At 47.7% G+C, this 22,837-nt stretch overlaps 1 protein-coding gene across 1 annotated transcript in view; it reads left to right on the top strand.

Annotated features, from left to right (window-relative positions):
* LOC147691809 (adenylosuccinate synthetase isozyme 2-like) overlaps window positions 1–22,209 on the top strand; it is a 96,904-nt gene extending 74,695 nt beyond the window's left edge. Inside the window, exon 13 of the mRNA XM_086938105.1 lies at window positions 21,538–22,209. Coding sequence (XP_086794231.1) covers window positions 21,538–21,590 — 53 coding nt within the window. The 3' untranslated portion in view covers window positions 21,591–22,209. The remainder of the gene's footprint in view (window positions 1–21,537) is intronic.
* Window positions 22,210–22,837: the final 628 nt, after the last annotated feature.

Genomic DNA, 22,837 nt, shown 5'->3' with positions numbered 1-22,837 from the left:
TTGTCAGGGAAGGCTGCGGCAACCTGTGAACGACATGATTGGAGTGCAGACATCAAGGAGGCAAGGTAATCTGTCAACATATTACAATCAACATCAGTAATCTTTTTCGGAATGGGCGTCCCCCACATATTCGGTGGTCTGCCAAAGACCACCTCGTACGGGGATAGCCCTGATCTCGAATGGGCGACCATTCTCATGTAGAATAGTGCCACTGGCAGGGCGACTATCCAGTCGACCCCTTTCTCCTGACATATTTTGGCAAGGCGGATCTTTAGTGTCTGATTATGCCTCTCTACAAGGCCTGCGGCTTCGGGATGTCGGACACAATGGAACTTCCACTGGTATCCTAATAATAAGGAAACTTCTTTCATTAAGGTAGATGAGAATGGCTGACCGTTATCTGAGTACACGACACGAGGCAAGCCATATCGTGGGAAGAATTCACGAACCAGCTGCTTGGCAGTGGTCGGAGCGGTGTAATCTGGGACTGGGTATGCTTCGGTCCAGCGGGACAGAGCACAGACAACTACGAGAACATATTTAAATCCTCGACAACGGTCCATCTGGATATAATCCATCTGGAGGACTTCAAAAGGGTGATCGGGAGGGTGAAAGCCACCTTGCTCTACGGGGACGCTTTTACCTGGATTGAACTGACAACAGATCATGCAAGTACGCACTTTCTGTTTTGCGGCTGCTCGTAAGTGTTTATTATTCCAGAGATTTTGTAGACTGTCTAACATCGCTTTCTCTCCTAGGTGTGCTGGGCTATGTGCTGTATTTATCATGACTTGAACCATAGAGTCAGGGAGAAACCATGTAGATTTTCCCTTCGTCATCCAACCTTGATCTGTCTGGATCCCTCCTAGTTCAATCCATTTCTTTATTTCTTCTGGAGTAGCATGTGTCTGAATGTCGATAACATCTAGTGCAGGATCCCTGACGGTCATGCAATTTGTCGGTCCTATTGTCTTTGTCGTATCAGTTGTCTGAGTGTGAGTCAGTGCTGTATATTTTGCTGTCTGATCTGCCAGGTCATTACCCTGGGAAACAGAATCTGTGACTTTAGTATGTGCTTTACACTTCATGACGGATATGGCTGAAGGCAGATGTATTGCTTCTAACAGTGCTTGAATGAGGGGACCGTGTTGAATCTTGGCACCATGAGAGGTCAAGAAACCTCGTTCTTGCCACAGCATGCCGAAGTCGTGTACGACTCCGAACGCATAACGGGAATCAGTGTATATGTTGACATTTCTGTTCTTGGCTAGAATACAGGCTCGGGTCAGAGCGATGAGCTCTGCCGCTTGAGCAGACAGTGTATCAATACGATGTGTGTCTTTAACTTCAGTTTCAGTGGTCACGGCATACGCGGCCACTAACTCTCCTGTACTTGTTCTCATACATGAACCATCCACATAAAGTGTCAGGTCTGGATTTGTCAATGGAACATCTGTTAAGTCTCGTCGGGGCTTTGTTACTGCATTAATGATCTCTATGCAATCATGCGGAGCTGGATCTGTCATAACTGTAGGTAACAGTGTTGCTGGGTTCAAGATACTGCAGCGTCTGATTTCTATGTGTGGCTGGAATAGTGTCAATTCGTAACCGGTCAGTCGTGCTATAGTCAAGTGTTGAGTTTGGGTTCTGTTTAACAGAACCTCTACAGAGTGTGGAACTTGTACTGTTAACTGATGGCCTAAAACAATTGAATCGCTCTGTCTGATTGCTAGCGCTGTTGCTGCTACTGACTTTAAGCACGCAGGGAGTGCTTGGGCTACTGAATCCAATGTACTTGAAAAATAAGCGCAAGGCTTATGTGAACCTGCTTGATCTTGAGTGAGGACAGACAATGCTGTACCGTTACGTTCTGTAACAAAAAGTGTAAACGGTTTGCTGTAACATGGTGTCGCTAAAACTGGTGCTTGGCATAATGCTTTCTTTAATTCCTCAAAGGCTTGTGTGTGTTCCTGAGTCCAAGGGAGGACAGTCGAAGTCGCTGCCTCCTGTGTCGTTAACTGGATGAGTGGTTTAGCTAGAAATGCATATTGAGGAATCCATTGTCTGCAGTACGAGGTGAGGCCTATGAAGGCCCGCACTTCCTTTTGTGTCTGGGGTCTTGGCATATTTACAATTAACTGAATGCGATCGGGAGTGAGCTGTCTCCCCACTTTGGACAGCAAGTGACCCAAGTACACAACTTGCTGAACACAGAATTGTAGCTTCGAAGGAGACACCTTGTGTCCCTTGTCGGCCAGGAAATGTAAAACTGTCAATGATGCTTGTTCACATTCGGGCTCACTTCGTGCGGTGATCAGTAGATCATCGACGTATTGCAGTAAAGCGGTGTTAACTGGCATTTGAATACAATCTAATTGTCTTTTCAGTGCTTGACTATAGATGCTGGGGCTTTCTGTGAATCCTTGAGGTGTGCGGGAAAATTTGAAACTTCGTCCATTTAAACTGAATCCGAAGAGATATTGGCTCTCCGGATCAATAGGTACACTGAAGAAAGCGTTCTTGAGGTCAATTACGGTAAAGAACGTTGCTTCTGAATCAATAGCAGTCAATAGGGAAGAGATATCGGAGACCACAGGGTACTGTGGTACAATGCATTTGTTCAGTTCTCGAAGATCAATCACCAGCCGATATACTGGCGGTGCATTGGGGTCTGTACGTTTAAGAATTGGAATGATGGGTGAATTACAGATATTGGAGTCGGTCTCTACGACCACTCCCTGGGCAATAAGCTCTTCAATGATTTTCAGTAAAGCCACTACAGCATCGGGTGGTAACTTGTATTGTCTGATTCTGGGTAGAACAACTCCTGTCTTGAGTGTAACACGATATGGAGTGATATGCATACAACCTACATCAGCTGGGCCTTTTGCCCACAAGTGTTCTGGTACATTTTTCAATCTGACATCAAAATCTCGTAAAACATAATGACCCTTGAAATCCCGTAGAAAGAGTCTAACTCCCTCCGGGGAACAGCATATTATGGCTCCTAGAGCCTTCAGTGTTTTAATTCCTAACAGATTTTCTGGACATGATTTCGTAAGTAACAAATCTGTAACTCGTGATAATGGACCCACGGCCAACGGTACTGGTTCTGATACTTCATTTACAATAGGCTGTCCTGAAAAACCAAGGGAAACGTTCTGTGAGCCTGAGAGGGGTGCCCCTGGGACTTCGTTATGACTGATAGTGGTGCGGCTTGCCCCTGTGTCAATTAAAAACTTTCTGTCTTTTCCCAATACGTGACTGTGTACATAAGGACCTTCTTGATCTACAGGAATTTCAATAAGAGGCAAACCACCTTCCCTCTCTAGGCTGTTTCATGTATATCGGGGGTAATCTGGATATGCAGATTGGGCATACTGGTACATCTGTTGTGAGACTTGCTGAGTCGCGGCAATGGGCTGTGCCTGTGGTACTGCTACTGTCTGTGCTGTATGAGAGGGAGCATGCATAGGCTGTGTATTCTGCATTGGCTGTACATTTTGTGAGGTCTGTTGCTGAACCTGATCTTGTCTAGGCGGATGCGGTCTTTCTTTAGTTTTACCTGTTGAGATGTTATGTTTCAGGACTGGGCATTCATGTACGTAATGACCTGGCTGTTTACAATAATTACATGTCCCTTTAACGGGAGCTGTAGTATGACTCGTCTGGGTCCCACCTTTTCTCTGACCGTCGGCGGGGACCGTCTGAGCTACTAACATTTTCATTTTTGTGTCCTTCATACGCTTCTGTTCCTGATCTTGTTCTTCCCTAATTCTGTTCTGATGATATTGTAACATTTGTAACATCTGGGATGGCGTATTTGCCTGCCAAGTACTTTCAACTTTGTACACTCTATTTTTAACTAACGGTAGGGAATTCTCGACTAATTTTGATACGAAAAGGTGTGGATATGACTCGCTGCTTGGTTGTAGGCCACTATTTATAATGAAACATTTCTCGAATCTTGAATAGAAGTCACTAGTATCTTCATCATGTTTCTGTTTACAGGACGAGATGGCGTCCCAATCTTCCTTTCTAGTCGTCAATAATCTTGGCAAAACCTGTACTATTAATCCGGGCAATGCTTTAGTCCTATCCCCAAGGCCTACCCCTGGGATTCGTTTGCTTTCTTCGTCTTCTATTTCTGCCCATGCTATCTTTGTCTCTCCCACCTCCCAATCCTTTTCCTTTAATTTCTCGTAAATGCCCGTGGGCAACAGTACTTTTAACATTTTCATAATATCATCATACGTATAATCCCCCATTAACAACATGTCTTTGAGCTCTCTGTGAAAACCTGCAGGGTCTTTATCGTGACACGGGACTAATTTCTTAATTTCTAACAGTTCTAACTTAGTCAGTGGTGTGTGGACATACACACGCTTCAAAACTTGATCCGCACCCATAACTGGGTGTACTTCTCGTAAGGGGTTCTGACTTTCAATGCCACTCAGGCATTGCATGTGGTACGTTTTTCTTTCTGGGGGCGGGGGGGGAACATATTCAGAACTTATAAAGGTGTTATACTTATGTCGTTGCTCTAGAATTATTTGTATCAACTTGGTACTGAAACCTCTCCATCTATCCATGAGTAGGGCTTCTAATGTTTCGTGTAAGGGACCTGGGTCGGAATGATGGTTTCTGTACTTGATGAGGAGGTGCTGAATCATGTATACACCTGCTATTTTCTGCTCGTCTGGGGAAAGGTTCAAGAATGTCTGTGCTAACGTATCATCATGATATATGTCTGGGTTTTCGGCCCATAACACGGCTGACCGGGCTAGTTCCTGTTCATCCATAGTATTGAGTACATGGTACCCCATTCGGTCTCGAAGCCTTTTATCAGTTTCCTGGAACTGATGTTCAGAAGAATTCGGGTTTGTTAAAGCAGAGAGAAAAACTCTCTTGTTTTCCGGACGGATGCCTTTCCTAAGGTAGTTTCCCTTACCTACATACGCTATAGTATCTGTAGACCTTCTTTGTTCTGCAAGGTCTTCTTCCTCCTCGGAGGAAGCTTTGTCATTCCCTTTCTGGTGTGCCGTTATCACTGCCCTTCTAATTTTCTGGTACATACTGGCTATGCAAGCCCCCCTGTCATGTTTTCCTTCGGCTATATTTTGACCCCACTTGGTTAGTGCATCTAATTCACTTTAATCTGTCTCAGGTCTGTCTCGTTCTCTTATTAGACAATTTATGAAAAATCGTAATATCTGTGCTTGAATGTCAACTTTCTGTTTATCCATGGCATCCTTGATACTGTCAGGGTCTTTCCCTGTCTGAACAAACTCATATATTCTATCGAGGCGCTCCTTCATTCCTACATAGCATAGCAAGATATCAGTAGCAGATCTTAATCGTAGTGATGCCAATATCATTAGATCGTTTTTTCCGGGTACTGGATCATATCTACAAACTGACATGTTTTCCTTTAATGCGTCAAGGCGGGGGGACTGGAACGTAAAAGGATTCTGCGTGTCCCTTAAATTGAATCTGTGTGTTAATGGCGGGGTCCGAGGACCCGCAGTCGCACCTCCTGAGGCGGACGCTTGGGCATTATCTCTCTGCGGAGTCTGGATCTGAACTTGAGTTTGTCGTTTAGTAGGATCAGGTAGGACTTGTTTCGGTAGGTCAATCTTGGGTGCGGGAAGTGGCGGAGCTGGCGGAACAGGGGAGGTCTGTCGCGGTACTGGCGGAACATGATCTGGGGGCGTAGTGCCACCCCCATCCCTGTCAGTAGGCAGGGCACGAACAGGCAGATTGGTGTAAGCTGGTGCTACATCCTCTAGATAAGCATTTAAGAATATGTCTTTAGTAGTCTTATGCATTACTTTAGTTGGAACTAATGGTGGCGGTAAGTTTTTCGGTATTTCTGATAGGCCTTCAGATGTGCCCTCGGCCGCGAGATACATTCCGTTTACAAGATTGTTTCGGGCACGGTCTATTTGTTCTGTTTTTACTCGGATCCCTTCAATAACTAATTCATTCTCTCGGGCCTTTTCTGATTCTTTAAGTCTGTCTTCTCTACGGAGTGCTTTCTCAGCACGCTTATGTGATTCCTTACGCCAGAATTCTATGGCGTCTTTCTGGGATTGTCTAGCTTTCTTTTTCCATAATGCTTCTTCTACCTTCATGATGCACTCGGCATCCCATGTTCCGGTAACAGGCCATCTGTGTCTTTCGTCTAGGTGCTTGGTGTAATCGGCCCATAAATCTAGATATAATATGGCATCTATGCCATGTTTGTTGTACATAAAGTTACCTGGAGTGTCCCTAGGGGGAATAGGAATTTCTTCCTCCAGTATCCCTTTCCTAGTTCCTATCTGTTTTAACTTGTTGAAAAACGGCATTTTGCTTACTTATTACTGAATGCTCAATCCTTATTCCTTAATACTCTTGATAGCTAGTTTATACGAGAAACACAATAATACACATTTAAACAGTCACATTCATACCACGACATTAATCACATAAGAACATTTAAGACATAGATGACTACCCCCCTATACTGGATGTACTGCTCAACAGTACAGATACACTGGTGTAACAGTGCAAAAATTCGGAATACTAGATATACTGCTAAACAGTACAGATACACTGCCTAAAAACAGTGCAGACCGGACTTGCGTACCCAAACCCGTCTAGATACGACCCAGCAATGGTACTCACCGGGAAGCACGGAAACAGAAGGCCTCGGAAAACTCGACTAGACTCGACTCGATACTTCGGAAAACTTCGGAAAACTTCGGAAACCTGGTGGGCCTCTTGACACCTCGGACCTTGCTTCTTTCGGCTAGGCTCTGGTCGGGATCCTCCGCACTCCTCACCGCCTCGTCTGGGCACTGATCGCAGTCTTCGTCACCTCCTTGAGTCAGAGGGAGATGCAGGAAATCCTGCCGGTACGCGTAGGTTCCGTCTAACAGACGGCAGGGGACAGAGCTTGCAATGCGCCAACCGGCGCGTGAGGTGGGGGAGGGTCCCTGTTCGGGCGCCAAAATGACGTAAATAATTAATTTACTCTTAATTTCTATGCAGGTAAGTACTTAATCAATAATAACTCAATCGGAATGAAAAAAAGACAGAGTCCGTGGTGTTAGAGTTTCTTAGGGGTTTTATTCCTTAAAAAGGAATGGTCGTGACCAGGATATCATGTTCTGACCACCACAGGGGTGTCAGAAGGGATAGAGCAAACTTTATTGACATTACATAGCTTATATACTTAATTCACATCATAAGTAATAATGCAAGAGGCGTAACAGCTGAGAGAAGACAAGATAACAGTATACACGTGGTACTAGTACGTAATCAAGAGGCGTGAACTAGAGGTGTGTACTAGAAACGTCACTGATGGGTGACGCAAGTGGGTGGCACCAAGGGGTGGTGCTAACAGAATTGTTGCAATGTCAGCAGAAATCGGAAGCTTGGATGCGCGCGCAGCTGCATGACGTGTGATTGACGGGGTGCAGGGGACTTGACATTTACACTGACGGAAAGAGACAGAAGTCTGGCATGTCAGATCAACTTGTACTTTTATCGTATCTGATATCTGATGTTTAGGAACCATACTATCTGGGCGGAAAGGTCTCTAGGGCAGAAGCTATTCTATGCTAACTGTGGATGCGTGTATAAGCGCCTAAGTGTCTGCATGAGAAGCGTGGGGGCACGGGGCCTTCCATGGAAGCATGGTAACAGAGGCTATGAATTACTTGCATTGAGACAGGTCGGCCCTTTGGCTCTGCAGCTGGAGAGGATGTTTACTGGAGCTAGTAGGCAGGAATGCATTCTCGAGGAGCGGAACAGATAACTCGAAGGTTATAGTCAGTCTTGGCAGAAAGCAGGCTGAGCTGAGCGCGAGGGGCCGCGCTGAAAGTAAGTCAGAGTTCACGGGTACAGAGGTAGCCTGGGCAGAGGCTGTCAGTCAGGAGCCAGGAAAGAGGCTCGATGGCAGAAATTCAGGGCCTACTCGGCCAGAGCAGGAAAACACATAAAGTGTACTGCAAAAAGACGGTGGCATTGCATACTTAGGAACGGACTATATAATCCATTCAGGGTGGATCTGAAAGAGGACAAGTTAACGTTGGACGCAAATGTATTTGCGTCTTCATAGCTGGCACAGGAGGGAAGTTACATGCACTTTAAGCAGGTACATGGAGTCGGTGGGGTACGCGCTAGGGAACATAACATGACCAAAAATTTATATTTCCTCACAAGATAGACTGAAAGGGAGGGGAGGTGGTGTGGCACTTGTGGTGAATAAACTCGCCACCTGTTCCACTATTCCTATGGATGTTATCACTGGATGTAAATCTCTTGCCTTCTCCATAGTATTATCGCCTCACCAATCCTTTAAAGGGCTCTTAGTCTACAGGCCCCCTGGATCGGTAGGCTCCTTTTTTGATGAGCTCCAGGCGGCAGTTTCTGCACTGGTGCTGAGGTCTGAACATTTCATACTGGCCGGAGATTTTAATCTCCATATGGATGATGGTTCCGACCCAGACACAATCAAAATGTTTGATGTGACTGCTCCTTTAGGCCTCTACCCGTATCTTTCTGGACCGACGCATGAAAAAGGCCATACCCTGGATCAGGTTTTCTCCACTATCTCTATTGAGATGTTGACACCTCTTCCGGTGCTCTGTTCGGATCACAGGCTGGTCAAATTTTATGTGTTGGGGGCAAAAAAACCATCTAGTGCTGCTCTTCGGCAATTGTGCCAAGCACCTAGGGCGTATCATCGAGTGACCCCAGAAATGCTGGCACAGGCATGTCTGGATTATCCCTGCCCTATGACCGGAGACCTGGATACTTGGAGTCGCTGCGAGCGTGGCTGAAGGACAGGCTGGACGATCTTGCCCCTGTGATGGCCCCCCGAAAAACAGCCAAACTGGTTTCTGCCCCTTGGTTTACTGAAGCGCTAGCGGCATCGGGGCGGCAGTGCAAGGTGGCAGAGAGGGCTTGGCGCTCACAGTATGATTCCGCGGCCAGGCTTGCTTACAGGACATCTGTTAAAGCTTACCACCGCGACATCCTCCTCGAAAAAAAGGTTACTTTGCAAAGAGGCTTCAGACTGCCTCGAATTCCTGTAAAGAGATCTTCACTATTGTGAGGGAATTCACGGCCCCTCGCACTCTCTCGACCCAGGCAGCCCCTTCTGAGCCGTGGGTTAGTGCCCTTGCCAACTTTTTTACCATCAAGATACAATCGATCCAGGACTCTTTCCCCCTAAGGGTGGCTGTATCATTTCCCAGCATTGAGGGCGGGTCTGATTTAACAGCTTGTTCGGTTCCGGGTTTGGCAGACTTTCTGCCACTTTCAGTTCCCTCGTCCCTGGAACTTATGACCAAACTTAAATCTGGATCGCCTCTTGACCCGTGCCCCGCCAAATTTTTGGCGGAAGTCATCAATCCTATGGTGAATCCCATTCTGAACCTTTCCTTGAGTGGGGGGGGGGGGGGGGTGGTGGTCCCGCAGGCCTGGAAGCAGACGATGATCATTCCTCTACTCAAGAAGCCTGGTCTGGATCCTGAGGTTTTGGCCAACTACAGGCCCATCTCTCTCCTGCCCGCGTTTGCTAAGATCCTGGAGATGCAAAAACAACAGGCGATGGACCGAATGTGGATCAATGTCACACATTCAACCCAGTCAAAAGATCTGGGTCCTAATCCATCGTTTTTTTGCACTCCACACCACCCTGGGTTAGACAATGGCGATATGCAAATCAGCTCTGACCCTGTGCCCCATGGGAACAGTCCAGTCCGAACTACAAAAGCCATGTCCTTCCCAGAACGGAATCAAGCATCCGAGGACCAGACCGGACCGGTTTCGAGGTAACACCTCATCAGGCCGGCTAGCTTGACTCCAGTGGTGTGGAGTGCCTGGGACCCACGTCTGGGCATCCCCAGTACACTTACAGCGGAATTGCAAAAACAACAGGTGATGGACCGAATGTGGATCAATGTCACACATTCAACCCAGTCAAAAGATCTGGGTCCTAATCCATCGTTTTTTTGCACTCCACACCACCCTGGGTTAGACAATGGCGATATGCAAATCAGCTCTGACCCTGTGCCCCATGGGAACAGTCCAGTCCGAACTACAAAAGCCATGTCCTTCCCAGAACGGAATCAAGCATCCGAGGACCGGACCGGTTTCGAGGTAACACCTCTCATCAGCCCGGCTAGCTTGACTCCAGTGGTGTGGAGTGCCTGGGACCCACTTCTGGGCATCCCCAGTACACTTATAGCGGAATTGCAAAAACAACAGGTGATGGACCGAATGTGGATCAATGTCACACATTCAACCCAGTCAAAAGATCTGGGTCCTAATCCATCGTTTTTTTGCACTCCACACCACCCTGGGTTAGACAATGGCGATATGCAAATCAGCTCTGACCCTGTGCCCCATGGGAACAGTCCAGTCCGAACTACAAAAGCCATGTCCTTCCCAGAACGGAATCAAGCATCCGAGGACCGGACCGGTTTCGATTCCGTTCTGGGAAGGACATGGCTTTTGTAGTTCGGACTGGACTGTTCCCATGGGGCAACAGGGTCAGAGCTGATTTGCATATTGCCATTGTCCATTGTATTTATGGGTTCCTTTGTTCCACAAATGAGAAGATCCTGATTAAGAGACCTGCTGGTTGAAGGCTGTGCATAATGAGATGGTCTATCGTGTGTGCCAGTCAGCTTTTTCAAAAGAGCACTAGGATGCCGTAGCATCACGAATGTGGACCTGTTATCTGAGAATGTGTTGCTCATTTTTCAAAACTATTCGTTACTGGTGACACTCAAGTGTGTTCCACAACTAAGGGGCATAATCTGAGTAAAACAAAAGTGACTTCAATTGGCAGCATACACGTTTCAGAGTAAGTTAGTGAAATAATAGTAGCCAAGGTCTGTTATGATAAATTTACTCTTTGCTCACAACGAATACATGGTATGTCTTTGCGTTGGTGCGCATGTGCAGCTTTCATGAATTCACAAGAATTTAAAGAAGTGGGTGTTGCAACTCTATGACGTTTGATGAGCGTTTGCAAGTTCACTCCCTACAATCCCTGTTTTTCCCGTCCTGGAAAAAGTTTTAATTCTGCCCTTGTCTGGAGCAAATTTCCAACCCCTCCCCGTATCTGAAGAGATTACAGTGCAGTTGGTGAAGACTGTTCAGATTCATATTGTGTGCAGATTCAAAAGGGTATTCCAACCCTGGAACGACCACTTCTCACCATTTTCATCTCTGGTAAATAGATTTGCTGAAAGGAGGTATTACAAGAATACAAACACTTATATAATAACAAGTCCTTCATAATCAGGCTATTATCTGAGCTCTGAAGAAATGACAACACTGCCATAATTTGTCACCTCATAGCATGGCACCAAAGTAACAAGTGGATTCAGTTTTTACAGGACAAGTACATTTATGATGTATCCCTTCCCAAGGAAAGCAGATATTTTATAAAATTCTACACCCCTAGACTGTTCCACACATTTGTCCTCCTTTCTCTGAAGATTGTCTTTGCTACTGTTGAGTCTGCATCTTAGGTTGTATCTCGCATCATGGTCCTTCTAGACCCACACGTTTATAAGAATATGCCTCATCCCTGTCCATCTCCCATTACTCTTACAGTTGTTTCCACTCACCTGTCTCTTTAGTAAGCTATTAAGATTTTAATCCTTGCATCTTTGTTTTTAGATGTATTGTATAGTTCTTGCAATGTCCTGGCAGCTCTTCTCTGGCTTGTCTGTGATATGTTAATTTTGGACGTGTGGCCTTCAGAACTGGACACTTTACTCCAGATGAGGCTGCCAGAGCTAGATTATCGCTCCCGCTATGACTCCCCAGAACCTCTCTAGCCAGACCCTATGCAATGGTCTGTCTGATTATTTCCAAGACAAAATTGAGAGAATTACTTCCTCTTTTCCGTCTGCCCTAACTCCTGTACTATCCCCTCCTACTGCTAAGATCAAGGATTATACCTCGCCATCATTGGTAGCTTTTAAGGATCTCACCACTGAGTCTGCACTTAAACTGCGCACTCAGTGTAAATCTGGTTCCCCTTTAGACCCGGTCCCGCCCAAGGTCATGGGTAGCTTAGCTCCCCTTCTGATCGAACCACTTATTTCAATCTGGAACTCCTCACTACATCTGGGCCAATTACCAACGGCTTGGAAGGAGGCTATGCTAGTCCCCATCCTGAAGAAGGTGGATGTGGACCCGGCGCAATTTTGTAACTACCGCCCCATCTCCCTCCTCCCTAAACCAGCGAAGGTCTTGGAAAAGGCCGTACAGTTACAACTTGCGGACTATTTGGAGACCAATTTTCTGCTACATGATTCCCAGTCAGGTTTCAGAACTGGTTTCAGTACTGAGACGGCGCTCCTGGAGGTCTCTGAGACCATTCGAGAGTGTGTGGATAAGGGCGAGGAGGCCATGTTGGTCCTCCTCGACCTATCCGCCGCTTTCGATACGGTGTCCCATAAGATACTATTGGATCGTTTAAAGCAGATTGGATTGGATGGTCCCGCTCTGTCGTGGATCAGCTCCTTTCTTAATGGACGAACGCAGAGCGTTCTCCTTAAACCATTTCAATCTGAGAGTAAGCCCCTTGTCTGTGGAGTTCCGCAGGGCTCTGCGCTGAGCCCATTGTTTTTTAATGTTTACTTGGCCCCGTTGGCTAAGGTGGTGGAGTCGTGGGGGGTCAGAGTGATCTCTTATGCTGATGATACACAGCTTGTGTTTTCATTTAGAGATCACTCTGACTCCAGCTTCGCCAACTTCCGCACTGCCTTGGCGAAATATGCTCCTGCATGACTGCTAACCATCTTAGGCTCAACACCGATAAGGTCTTGTTTTTTAATCAAAAAATCACAATACCGCCTACTTTGTGGTGGCCTACTGTGCTCAATCCCCCCCCCCCCCCCCTATTCCTGTTCAAACTGTTCGCAATTTGGGCTTTCAGTTTGACGATGCCCTTTCGTGTAAAACCCAAATAAACAAGGTTACAGCAGCCTGTTTTTGGAAACTACGCATGATGTGAAAGATTTTTCCATATCTGTACGCGGGGGCCCCACTGTATCAGATTGAACGCCTACAGATCGTTCAGAACGCGGCGGCGAGGCTGATTGGCAATATCCCCTACCGTCAGTCGGTTGCATCTTACCGTAAAGAGCTACACTGGCTCCCCATCTCCAGTCGCATCCAGTTTAAGTTGCTGACTCTTGCCTTTCGGGCCTTTAATGGGTCAGGACCAGGATTCCTACGAAAGAGACTTGTCCTCTCCCAATCGGTCAGATCCCTACGGTCTAACAACCTACGGCTTATGATAGTCCCTTGGTTCCGTCGCTCCAGAATGGGCGGTAGAGCCTTTACAGTTATGACGGCCAAACTCTGGAACAACCTCCCACTAGATCTCAGGTTCATTCCGTCTGAATCACTTTTTCGTAGCCGACTGAAGACCTGGCTATTTTCTTCTGTATAAGTATGCCTTTCCTTTCTAGCCTGTAGTCTTTAGCGCTGGGACACCCCCGCTGGGGGTAGCCGCGCGCTTTACAAGCCTCATAAATAAATAAATAAATAATAATTATGACCATTAGAAACCTGGAGATAAGAAACAGACCGATTGGACATGAAGGGAAATTTGTAACAACCTTCATACGCAATGAATGAGTCGCCTATTGATTACATCATGACTTCGGATATCCTAGATGGGAAACAGACTCTGGTGGAATCATGTTCTACCGTAGATGAGGTAAACACAACCCTGGGAATAATAACAGAAAATCTGGACCGTATACAAAATTGCTTGGATATAAACCCATCTGCTGAATGTATCATCCAGGATTTCTCAAAATTATTAGAGGCTGTAAATAAGGCCTTATTCCGTAAAAGAACTTCAAGTAAGGCATCAGCGGGGGCATTGGTTTGATTGGGCATGCTCCTAAGCCCTAAAAACCCTTCATGAATCCTTGCAAGAAGTACCCAGAAACCAAGAGAGAATAACATTCTTACGAAAGATATATAAAGATTCTAGGAAGCAGAGTGGGAAAGCCCTGAGAGAAGATGCCTGGGAAGAACTGGATAGAGCTGCCATAACTAACAATGGCAGGGACTTCTGGAGGGTGGTAACCAACCTTATTTTAAGGATGCCACTGATCAACCCTAGAATCCCATGTGGGTGAGGATGCTTGGGTGGCTCATTTTGAGAACATCTTTGGGTCAGGGGTAACCCAGCTGTTGGAGCATCCCCCCAGTCCCTCAAACTGACTTTCTTGTATTTACCCTTGAGGAAATAATTAAAGGGCTGGATAGGTGCAGCAGTGTCAAGGCCCCAGACCCAGACGGGGTCACCATAGACCTGTTTCTTGAAGATCATGTCTTATGGACACCCCTATTACAGAATGTATTTAATGCCATTGCCAAAGATGGCCTTTTGGCATCATGGGGCACACGTGTTATCGTTCCTATTTTTTAAAAGGGAGCCAAAAGCGAGCCAGGAAATTATAGGCCTATATCTCTCCTGGACAGCACCTCCAAGTTAATGGGGCAGCTATTACTCCACCGGCTGGAAGAATGAGCAAATAACAAAAATATACTGATCCCAGCCCAATACGGATTCCAACGGGGCAGAGGTACCATTGACCAGTTCCTGAACTTAAGCCTTATAGTTGAAAAATATACCAGGGCTAGAGGTGAATCAATCTACATGGCCTTCATGGATCTCTCAACCTCATTTGACTGTGTAAATCATAGTAGGCTGTGGGAGATAATGGAGGCCATGGGGTGGATCCTCTAATACTCCTGTTCATTAGACAGCTCTACTCCCAGACTACCGCCTCAGTGCATTATGGTAAGGACTGGGCTTATACCCGTTCCTTTAAGATTCTACGAGGAGTTAGGCAAGAGTGCGTTCTCACCCCTTTCCTTTTCTCCTTATAAACGAATAGGGTAGGAGCGGCACTGGCAGATATTCCCCAGGACATTCCAAATTTCGGGTCACTATCACTTCCTCTCCTTCCATATGCTGAGGATAATGTCTTAGTGGCCAGAACGGGGAGAGCGTTGCAACATATGCTAAACGCTTCTACTGCATTTATGAGCTCCCTTGATCTAAGGGTAAAGGAATCAAAATCGTTTATCTTAATAGCAAGGCAAGCAGGGCGAGGTAAAACCCCATCCTTCTACTTAGGGGCTCGCAAATGGGAGTTAGTCGATTCCTTCCCCAACTTGAGTGTCGTATTTGATAAGCACCATACGTGGGCACCTAAGATTAAACAAGCATTTACAATGCAATGGTCTCGGCATTATTAAAGGTAGAGCTATTGGCATTGCTCATGACATTTTTTTTTTAATCTTAAATAAATGGCATTGTCATTAACATTGCCAATAGCTTGATCGTTAAATAAATGTCAGTGTCATTTACAATGCCAATAGGTTAATCGCTCGCAAATGCATGACCTATTGCATTTACACCCACACAGAGCCACCCACACAAAGCCACCCACACACACATACAGAGCCACCCACCGAGCCCCACACACACCCACCCACAGAGCCCCACACACACCCACCCACAGAGCCCCACACACACCCACCCACAGAGCCCCACACACACACACCCACAGAGCCCCCCACACCCACAGAGCCCCCCACACCCACAGAGCCCCCCACACCCACAGAGCCCCACACACACACCCACAGAGCCCCCCACACCCACAGAGCCCCCCACACCCACAGAGCCCCCCACACACACACCCACAGAGCCCCCCCACCACACACAGAGCCACACACAGAGCCACACACAGAGCCACACACAGAGCCACACACAGAGCCACACACACAGGAGAGCAAGCACAGCGAGGGGGCAGGAAAGCAAGCACAGCCAGGGGAGCAAGCACAGCCAGGGGAGCAAGCACAGCCAGGGGAGCAAGCACAGCCAGGGGAGCAAGCACAGCCAGGGGAGCAAGCACAGCCAGGGAAGCAAGCACAGCCAGGGTGCAGGGAAGCAAGCACAGCCAGGGAAGCAAGCACAGCCAGGGAAGCAAGCACAGCCAGGGTGCAGGGAAGCAAGCACAGCCAGGGAAGCAAGCACAGCCAGGGAAGCAAGCACAGCCAGGGAAACAAGCACAGCCAGGGGGCAGGGAAGCAAGCACAGCCAGGGGGCCGGGAAGCAAGCACAGCCAGGGGGCCGGGAAGCAAGCACAGCCAGGGGGCCGGGAAGCAAGCACAGCCAGGGGGCCGGGAAGCAAGCACAGCCAGGGGGCCGGGAAGCAAGCACAGCCAGGGGGCCGGGAAGCAAGCACAGCCAGGGGGCCGGGAAACAAGCACAGCCAGGGGGCAGGGAAGCAAGCACAGCCAGGGGGCAGGGAAGCAAGCACAGCCAGGGGGCAGGGAAGCAAGCACAGCCAGGGGGCAGGGAAGCAAGCACAGCCAGGGGGCAGGGAAGCAAGCACAGCCAGGGGGCAGGGAAGCAAGCGCAGCCAGGAGGCAGGGAATCGGAGAGGGAGAGAAGGGAAAATGTATGTGAATATTTCTGTGAATTACCTAAAACTTCTAACTCAAAGTTCTTCTATTCGTCCTCCACTCTCTCTGCACCCCAACACTACTGCACCCCGCTTTACTCACTTTACAGGATATGGGGAGACTCCTAGATAACACTGCACATATTCAACGCCGCGGGAGCCCAGGCCCGGCAAGAAAGCGAGCTCCGCCTAACTGTAAAAACACGTCAGGCTGGCGGGAAAGACCTAATCAGAACCCTATGTGGAGGCGAGGCCTGGCCACATCCGCAGTCATTTCATTCTGACAACGGCACATGTGGTACAAACAGAACATTCATTTTTATGTTAATCTTGAAAGAAGTGAAGGATTGCATTGCCCTGGACACGCACACACCCACAGGCACACACACTCACGCACAAATGCTTTTACATACACAGGCTAACACACACACAGAGGCAAGCACGCGCGCACACACACAGAGATGCACACACACACACAGATGTACACACACACACACACACACAGATGCGCACACACGACCAGGCACGCGCACACACACACAGATGCACACACTGATACGCACTTGCGCCCAGGCACGCACCCACACAGATGCACAAACATACACACAGGCGCACATACTCAGATGCGCACACCCCGGCACGCGCACACACACAGACATGCATTCACATACAAAGGCAACCACACACAGGCATGTACACATACACAGATGCACACACACGCCCAGGCACGCTCACACAGACACACACACACACATTCATGTTTCCGTCTGCGAAGCTGGGAGATAGAGTTAATTCCAAACTCCCTGAGTGTTCACATCTATGGATCTTATGGCCATCATTTACATGCATAATATTGCCCCATAGACCCAGCACATTCATGAACGTCCCGTCACACTGGGCTCCATTAATATCCCCAACAGACCAACATGGCCCGTTACGGAGGTAAATATGGCATAGTATTCCTCAGATTAAAAGGTCTATTCAATGCTCTGAGAATTGCCTCATTCATACATTTGCCTCTGGATTTGGTCTGAGGTTGCATTTTGGTACCCATTGGCACTCATATTTGGAGACAGGGACTTATTTTTCCTCAACAGACGAAGATAATAGCAAGAGAAAGAAAAACAAAAGGGGGAAGAAGAGAATGCTTGGAAAACAGTGACAAAGATGGAAGGCAGGGGTCAAAAAGAACATTCAAGAGTGAGATAAAGAGGCGGGAGTGCCTGGTTAAGAAAGAGGGTTGAGGTGAATTCAAGACTAAAAAGCCTTGGTTCTGGCACCCAGACGTTCAATGACGCCAGCCGAGGGCTCCGTGAGCACAGCTTTGGGCCCTGCGTACTCTTGTACAAGAGAAGCACCGGAGAGATGTACAGGCTGTGACCCGTGGCATCAGTGATAAACTCTGCGAATGATGGAGGTCTGTGACGCACATGCTGTGTGTGGGGCAGGAAGATTCCGGGTGCAAGGGCATGTACAGGCTGCGGATTGGTGAGATCTGAAATGTACGTGGTGTGATTGATGGGGTCTTAGTGAGGGAGATGTACAATGTGAGACCAATGGAGCTCTGAGAAGTGCGTTTTGTTTTCTCCCGCTCCACTCAACCATAGTTCTCCCTTCGTGGCGCTATACAGTCCTGTCCTTTCTGCCTCTCATGTTGTTTCTTTCTATGCCTTTTGCACCCTTATCCGAGTCCCATTCGGGTTCTCTCTCTCCCTGTTGTTTTTCCCGTGTTTTTCCCGTCTCTTTAATCGTATTTCTCTCTCCCTTACCCTCTCCCCTGAGACCTTCTTTTACTAAAATAGGCAAAAGTTCTTGAGCAGGAATGTGAGGCCTGGTGCGGGGAGCTGGCCCGGCCCTCCGCAGTATATTCCGTCACAGGAGGAGGACCGGGCCCCCTGTCCTGTGGCCCCAATCACAGAGTACGGGTGGGCGCCAGCCTCGCAGGGACGGCCACAGGGGCCCCACGCCCAAGCACACATGGAGTTTCAGGGCCCCATGCTCTGATAACCAGTGCCCCACGTCCAGGCTTGCAGAAAGGATTCAGGGCACCATGTTAAGTAGTTTTTCGGGGTTGGATTTCACCGGCTGCAGAGAACAGGCGGCAAAAGGCAGCCCTCTGCTCACAAACCCTCCGAACCCCCCAGTGCCAGGATCGCAGCTTAATATTCCTCGATTTTTCGGAGTCTCCTGTTTCTTCTGCGGTTCTAACCCGGAGGGCTTGGCGCGCTCCCTTGACGGGCCCCTGCGTCCGTCGCTTCCCTCTCCTCAGCACTTCTCGCTTTCAACCATTTCTCCATCTCCTCTCCCATTTCTTCCTTCCGCTATTTTCATCCCCCTTAGCTCCACTTGCTCCATCCCGCCCTCCCTCCTCTGCACTTCGTGCTCGCCTTCGTTTTCTCCGTCTCATTCCTTGCTTGGTGTACCTCTCTGCCCATCCCACACTTTCTCTCTTTTGCAGTCTCTTCTTTCCTTCCCTTTCCTGGCTGTCGCCTTTTCTCTTTTTCTCCGTGTATCTCTCTGTCACACTCACTTCTCTTCCTATCCCTCTCACTCCCTTCTCCTTCTTGTTTCTTTTTCTTTTCTACTCTGCCCCCGCTCGCTGTCTCACTCCCCCCCCCCCCCATCCCCCCACCACCTCTGTGTCTTAATACCCTGCGGTAAGAGAGGCAGGTCACGAGCTTCCAGGCTCCGCTTTCAGCGTCGTCTGTTAATTATTCGGTGGTCACTGATGAAAAGCCGAAACTTTTTTTTGGTGCTATATATTTGTGGTGAGGGGTGGATGTTAGATGCCTTCCCTCTCACATCGCCTGCTCGCTGCTTCGGTGAGCACCGCAGTGGACGCTTTTCCGATTCTATGCGCCCGTAACCCCCGATATCCCTGCACACAGTAAATTGCCCGCCCTAACCCCCCCCTCCCTGTTTTCGGCTGTGGTAGAGCGCAGCCTTCTAGGCGCGATTCCGAGACAGCGGAGCTCCGAGGATCTCTCCACTAACAACGCCGCGCCCCGCCTGCTCTCCCCCCTGCTCGGGGCTGTGGGTGTGCGGGGCTCGCTCTGAGACCACGGGTAGGCACGGACTCAGGCACACGTACCGTGGACAGGCTGCTGTCTCAGCAGTCGCCCACTCCTGCTCTGTGAGATCGGATGGCAGAGGTCCATGTTCGCCACTTAGGAGGTTAATCCCGGCGCACTCAGCTCGCCATTGCTTGTACACAGGGGATCAGTCCTCTGCCGGCTGCAGCCGTCTGTACTAGGAGGGCACCGGCAGATGTGTGCGTGCCCCGTCTTCACCAACAGGGCCCTGTAGATTGCTGCACCAGACACAAAGAGCTGCTTGAAGCTGCGTGACTCACCTGCAGCCTTCAGCCAGTACCGCGTCCGTGCCTCGTGCTTCGGTGAGAGAGGAGCGCTCCAAATGACCACGCTTCTCCGAGGCAGGCAAAGCAGAAATGCCTCGGAGAAACACACGGCCATTTTCGGATTCGGGGGCGTGTTTTGCTGTCCTGAGTGACGGACAACGTCACGAGCTAAAGAACAGCAAAATGTACTCCCCCGAATCCGAAAGAGACGGGGCTAAATCAGAGTGATGGCTCTCTCCTCCAATGGCTGGCCTCTGTTTAGGAAGCCAGCCAATGAAGGAGAGAGGAGGGTTAAACGACCCTACTAAGAAACATACGACTCCTCCCGGAAGCTGGCAAAGCCAGCATTTCCGGTCCTCGACCGAAAAAGGGGGTTGGCAATGGAAAAAAGCCTGGCAGGTATTATTAGATTTTCTAAAAGATTGGGCTCTAAGAACTATAAAAAGTATCTACAAGGCAAAGACAGTATCCCTGACCACCTATGGAGCAGGGGTGTGGGGTATTTCTAATATTACTCATGTGCAGACTATTTAGGATACATTTCTGAAACGGTTAATTGCCTTACAGGTTTCATGCCCCAATTTTAACTGCCATGCGGAATTGGATTTTCCGTTTATCAGCGATCAGATGAGACTAGCCCCTTTGGTGCTATGGCACTCAATCTGGAGAAAGAACAAGCTCCCCCCTAGCACAACAAATCATAAAGGACTGCCTCAAGCTGGATAATGTGCACAAAGTAAGATGGTTGGGCTATGTAAGATCGACTCCGATTAGACTGGGCATGGAGGACCTGTATAAAAATCCAAGCAATTGTCTCCAAATTTCAAAAGACATTTAAAAAAATTTTTTTTGGCTAACATGGCCCACGAGCGTACAGAGATACACAAATGAAAAGGCATCAGTCATGACATACAAGTTTTGCACCCCTACTAGAGTCTGACTATCATTACTTAGAGGAGATTTTAAATCTAAAACACAAATTCATAATAGTAAGATTCAGTTTGAATCTGTTTCCACTGTTGGTAGGGTATCCAGCGGGAAAATATTAGCTTAGCGACCTTTCTGCTTGTCCATGTGACGGAATGTCAGATCAATCCGGCTTGCATATTATTTTATTCTGTGATCTGTACAAAGAGGAGCGAGCAAGATATTTATTACCAGTTTTGAAACTGCACCATTTTAGGCAATGTAGAGTGGCCCTTACCTATCTCAAAAAACTTGCGGATCCTTATATTAGCTATGTAATGGCAAACTTCCTCTGGGCCCGTGTAAAGAAAAGACAGCTTTGGAACTAATTTTTGAGCTAATTCAAAAATTGGGATTTATCTGTCCCTTAAATGTATTTACTGGAGTTTTTGATGAATTTTATTCTTGTTAATAGTGTATGTGCTTTTATGATCTCTGTTTGTATTTAAGATTAAATAAAGCTTTTAAGAATGAATGAATGGACCTCAAGAATTGGGTTGTATAATCTGGATATAGCCTCCAGAACTGGGGCTGTACGTGAGATGTGGCCTCCAGACCCGTGGCTCTACGTGAGATGTAGCCTCAAACTGTAGGCAATACACGTATGTGGTATTGATTACAGAACACCAGATTTGTTTGTTTAATGTGGAACAGTATATGGTGGTCCTCACTGATGACTCCTATTTCTTTTTCCTACAGTTAAATGGATCGGAGTTGGTAAATCTCGCGAGTCAATAATTAAGCTCTTCTGAGGATCACACACTGCCTTATCTTGCTCTCTGGGATGGACCGGCTTCTCTCTTCTAAAGAGCACTTCCTGACTCCTAAGGACTGCAGCTGGAGACGTACACAGGATCAGTAGGGAGGGAAGATCCACTGGTTCTCTATTCCTCCAAATGAACTTTTTAATGAACCCAACCCTGTTTTATATTGTAAATAAGCAGAGTGCGCTCAAGAGCATGCCGATTGATGGCATGCTTTCTCCCAATACTTTAGCCTATATACCTCTTACTGAAGGTCCCTCATTATTAAGAGACATTCCAGGGAAAGTGTGTGGGGAGGGGGTCACCTGGTGTCTTTATCACTTTCGTCTTGTTGTTTGTCTACTTAACAGCCTGCTTTCCATCCTTGGTGTCATTGCCAAGCCAAGTTTTCAAAGAGTATTTTTCCCTCCTGGACTCTTGAGGACTGCAGACAGAGGTAGAGTTTTGGACCTGGAGTTGTGTGTTTCCTTTGTGTGCATGCACACCCTACGAGTGCAGGGCTGAGGTCTGATGTCCGATGTAGCTGGGAGCACTTGATTCCATTTATTTTTTTTGAACACCTTGTTTGATTGAGAAAAACTTCAATAAAGAGATGTAATTATTGTAACATTTTGGAAAAGGTTCTTCTTAGGTGACTGACCTCAAACACATTCTCTCCTCCAAGACCCAGGATCTGCAATATGTCATGTTTTCTTTTCAATGCAACCATAGTTGGACAAAGTCAGAAAATTCCAGCTTATGGTTTGCTGTCAGAGTTAAAAGTTTTTAATACGATGTGCAAGACATTGTTTTTTTCTTTCTTTCAAATCTTTTCATTGAAATAATCGAACATAACGTTACGATGACAGCACATATCATGGTATAGTGTATTGAGATACATAACAGTGGACGAGCACCACTGACTTCTTCACAGTATCCCAACCTCCACTGACTTCTTCACAGTATCCCAACCTCCAACATTTTTCAGCCCCTTCGTGCAAAGTTCTTTAAGACCGCTCCACCTGGTCGACTCTAACAGCTGCCCCAAGCATCCATCTATATTCCACTTTCGACCGTTTATGTGGACAACCTCAGCCCTCTTAGATCACCCTCTCCGCTTGTATAAACCAGTCCATGTTGTCCTTCCATTCCCTCAAAATTGGGGTGAACGTAGCCCTCCACATCTTAGCTATGTCACGCTTGGCCATCCATAATGCCCAGTGTCACCCAGAGACAATCCTTGCTATTTAGGTTTG

The sequence above is a fragment of the Lissotriton vulgaris genome, chromosome 9, assembly GCF_964263255.1.
Source record: "Lissotriton vulgaris chromosome 9, aLisVul1.2, whole genome shotgun sequence".
NCBI classification, from domain to species: domain Eukaryota; kingdom Metazoa; phylum Chordata; class Amphibia; order Caudata; family Salamandridae; genus Lissotriton; species Lissotriton vulgaris.
This window is presented reverse-complemented; position numbering and strand designations above follow the sequence as displayed.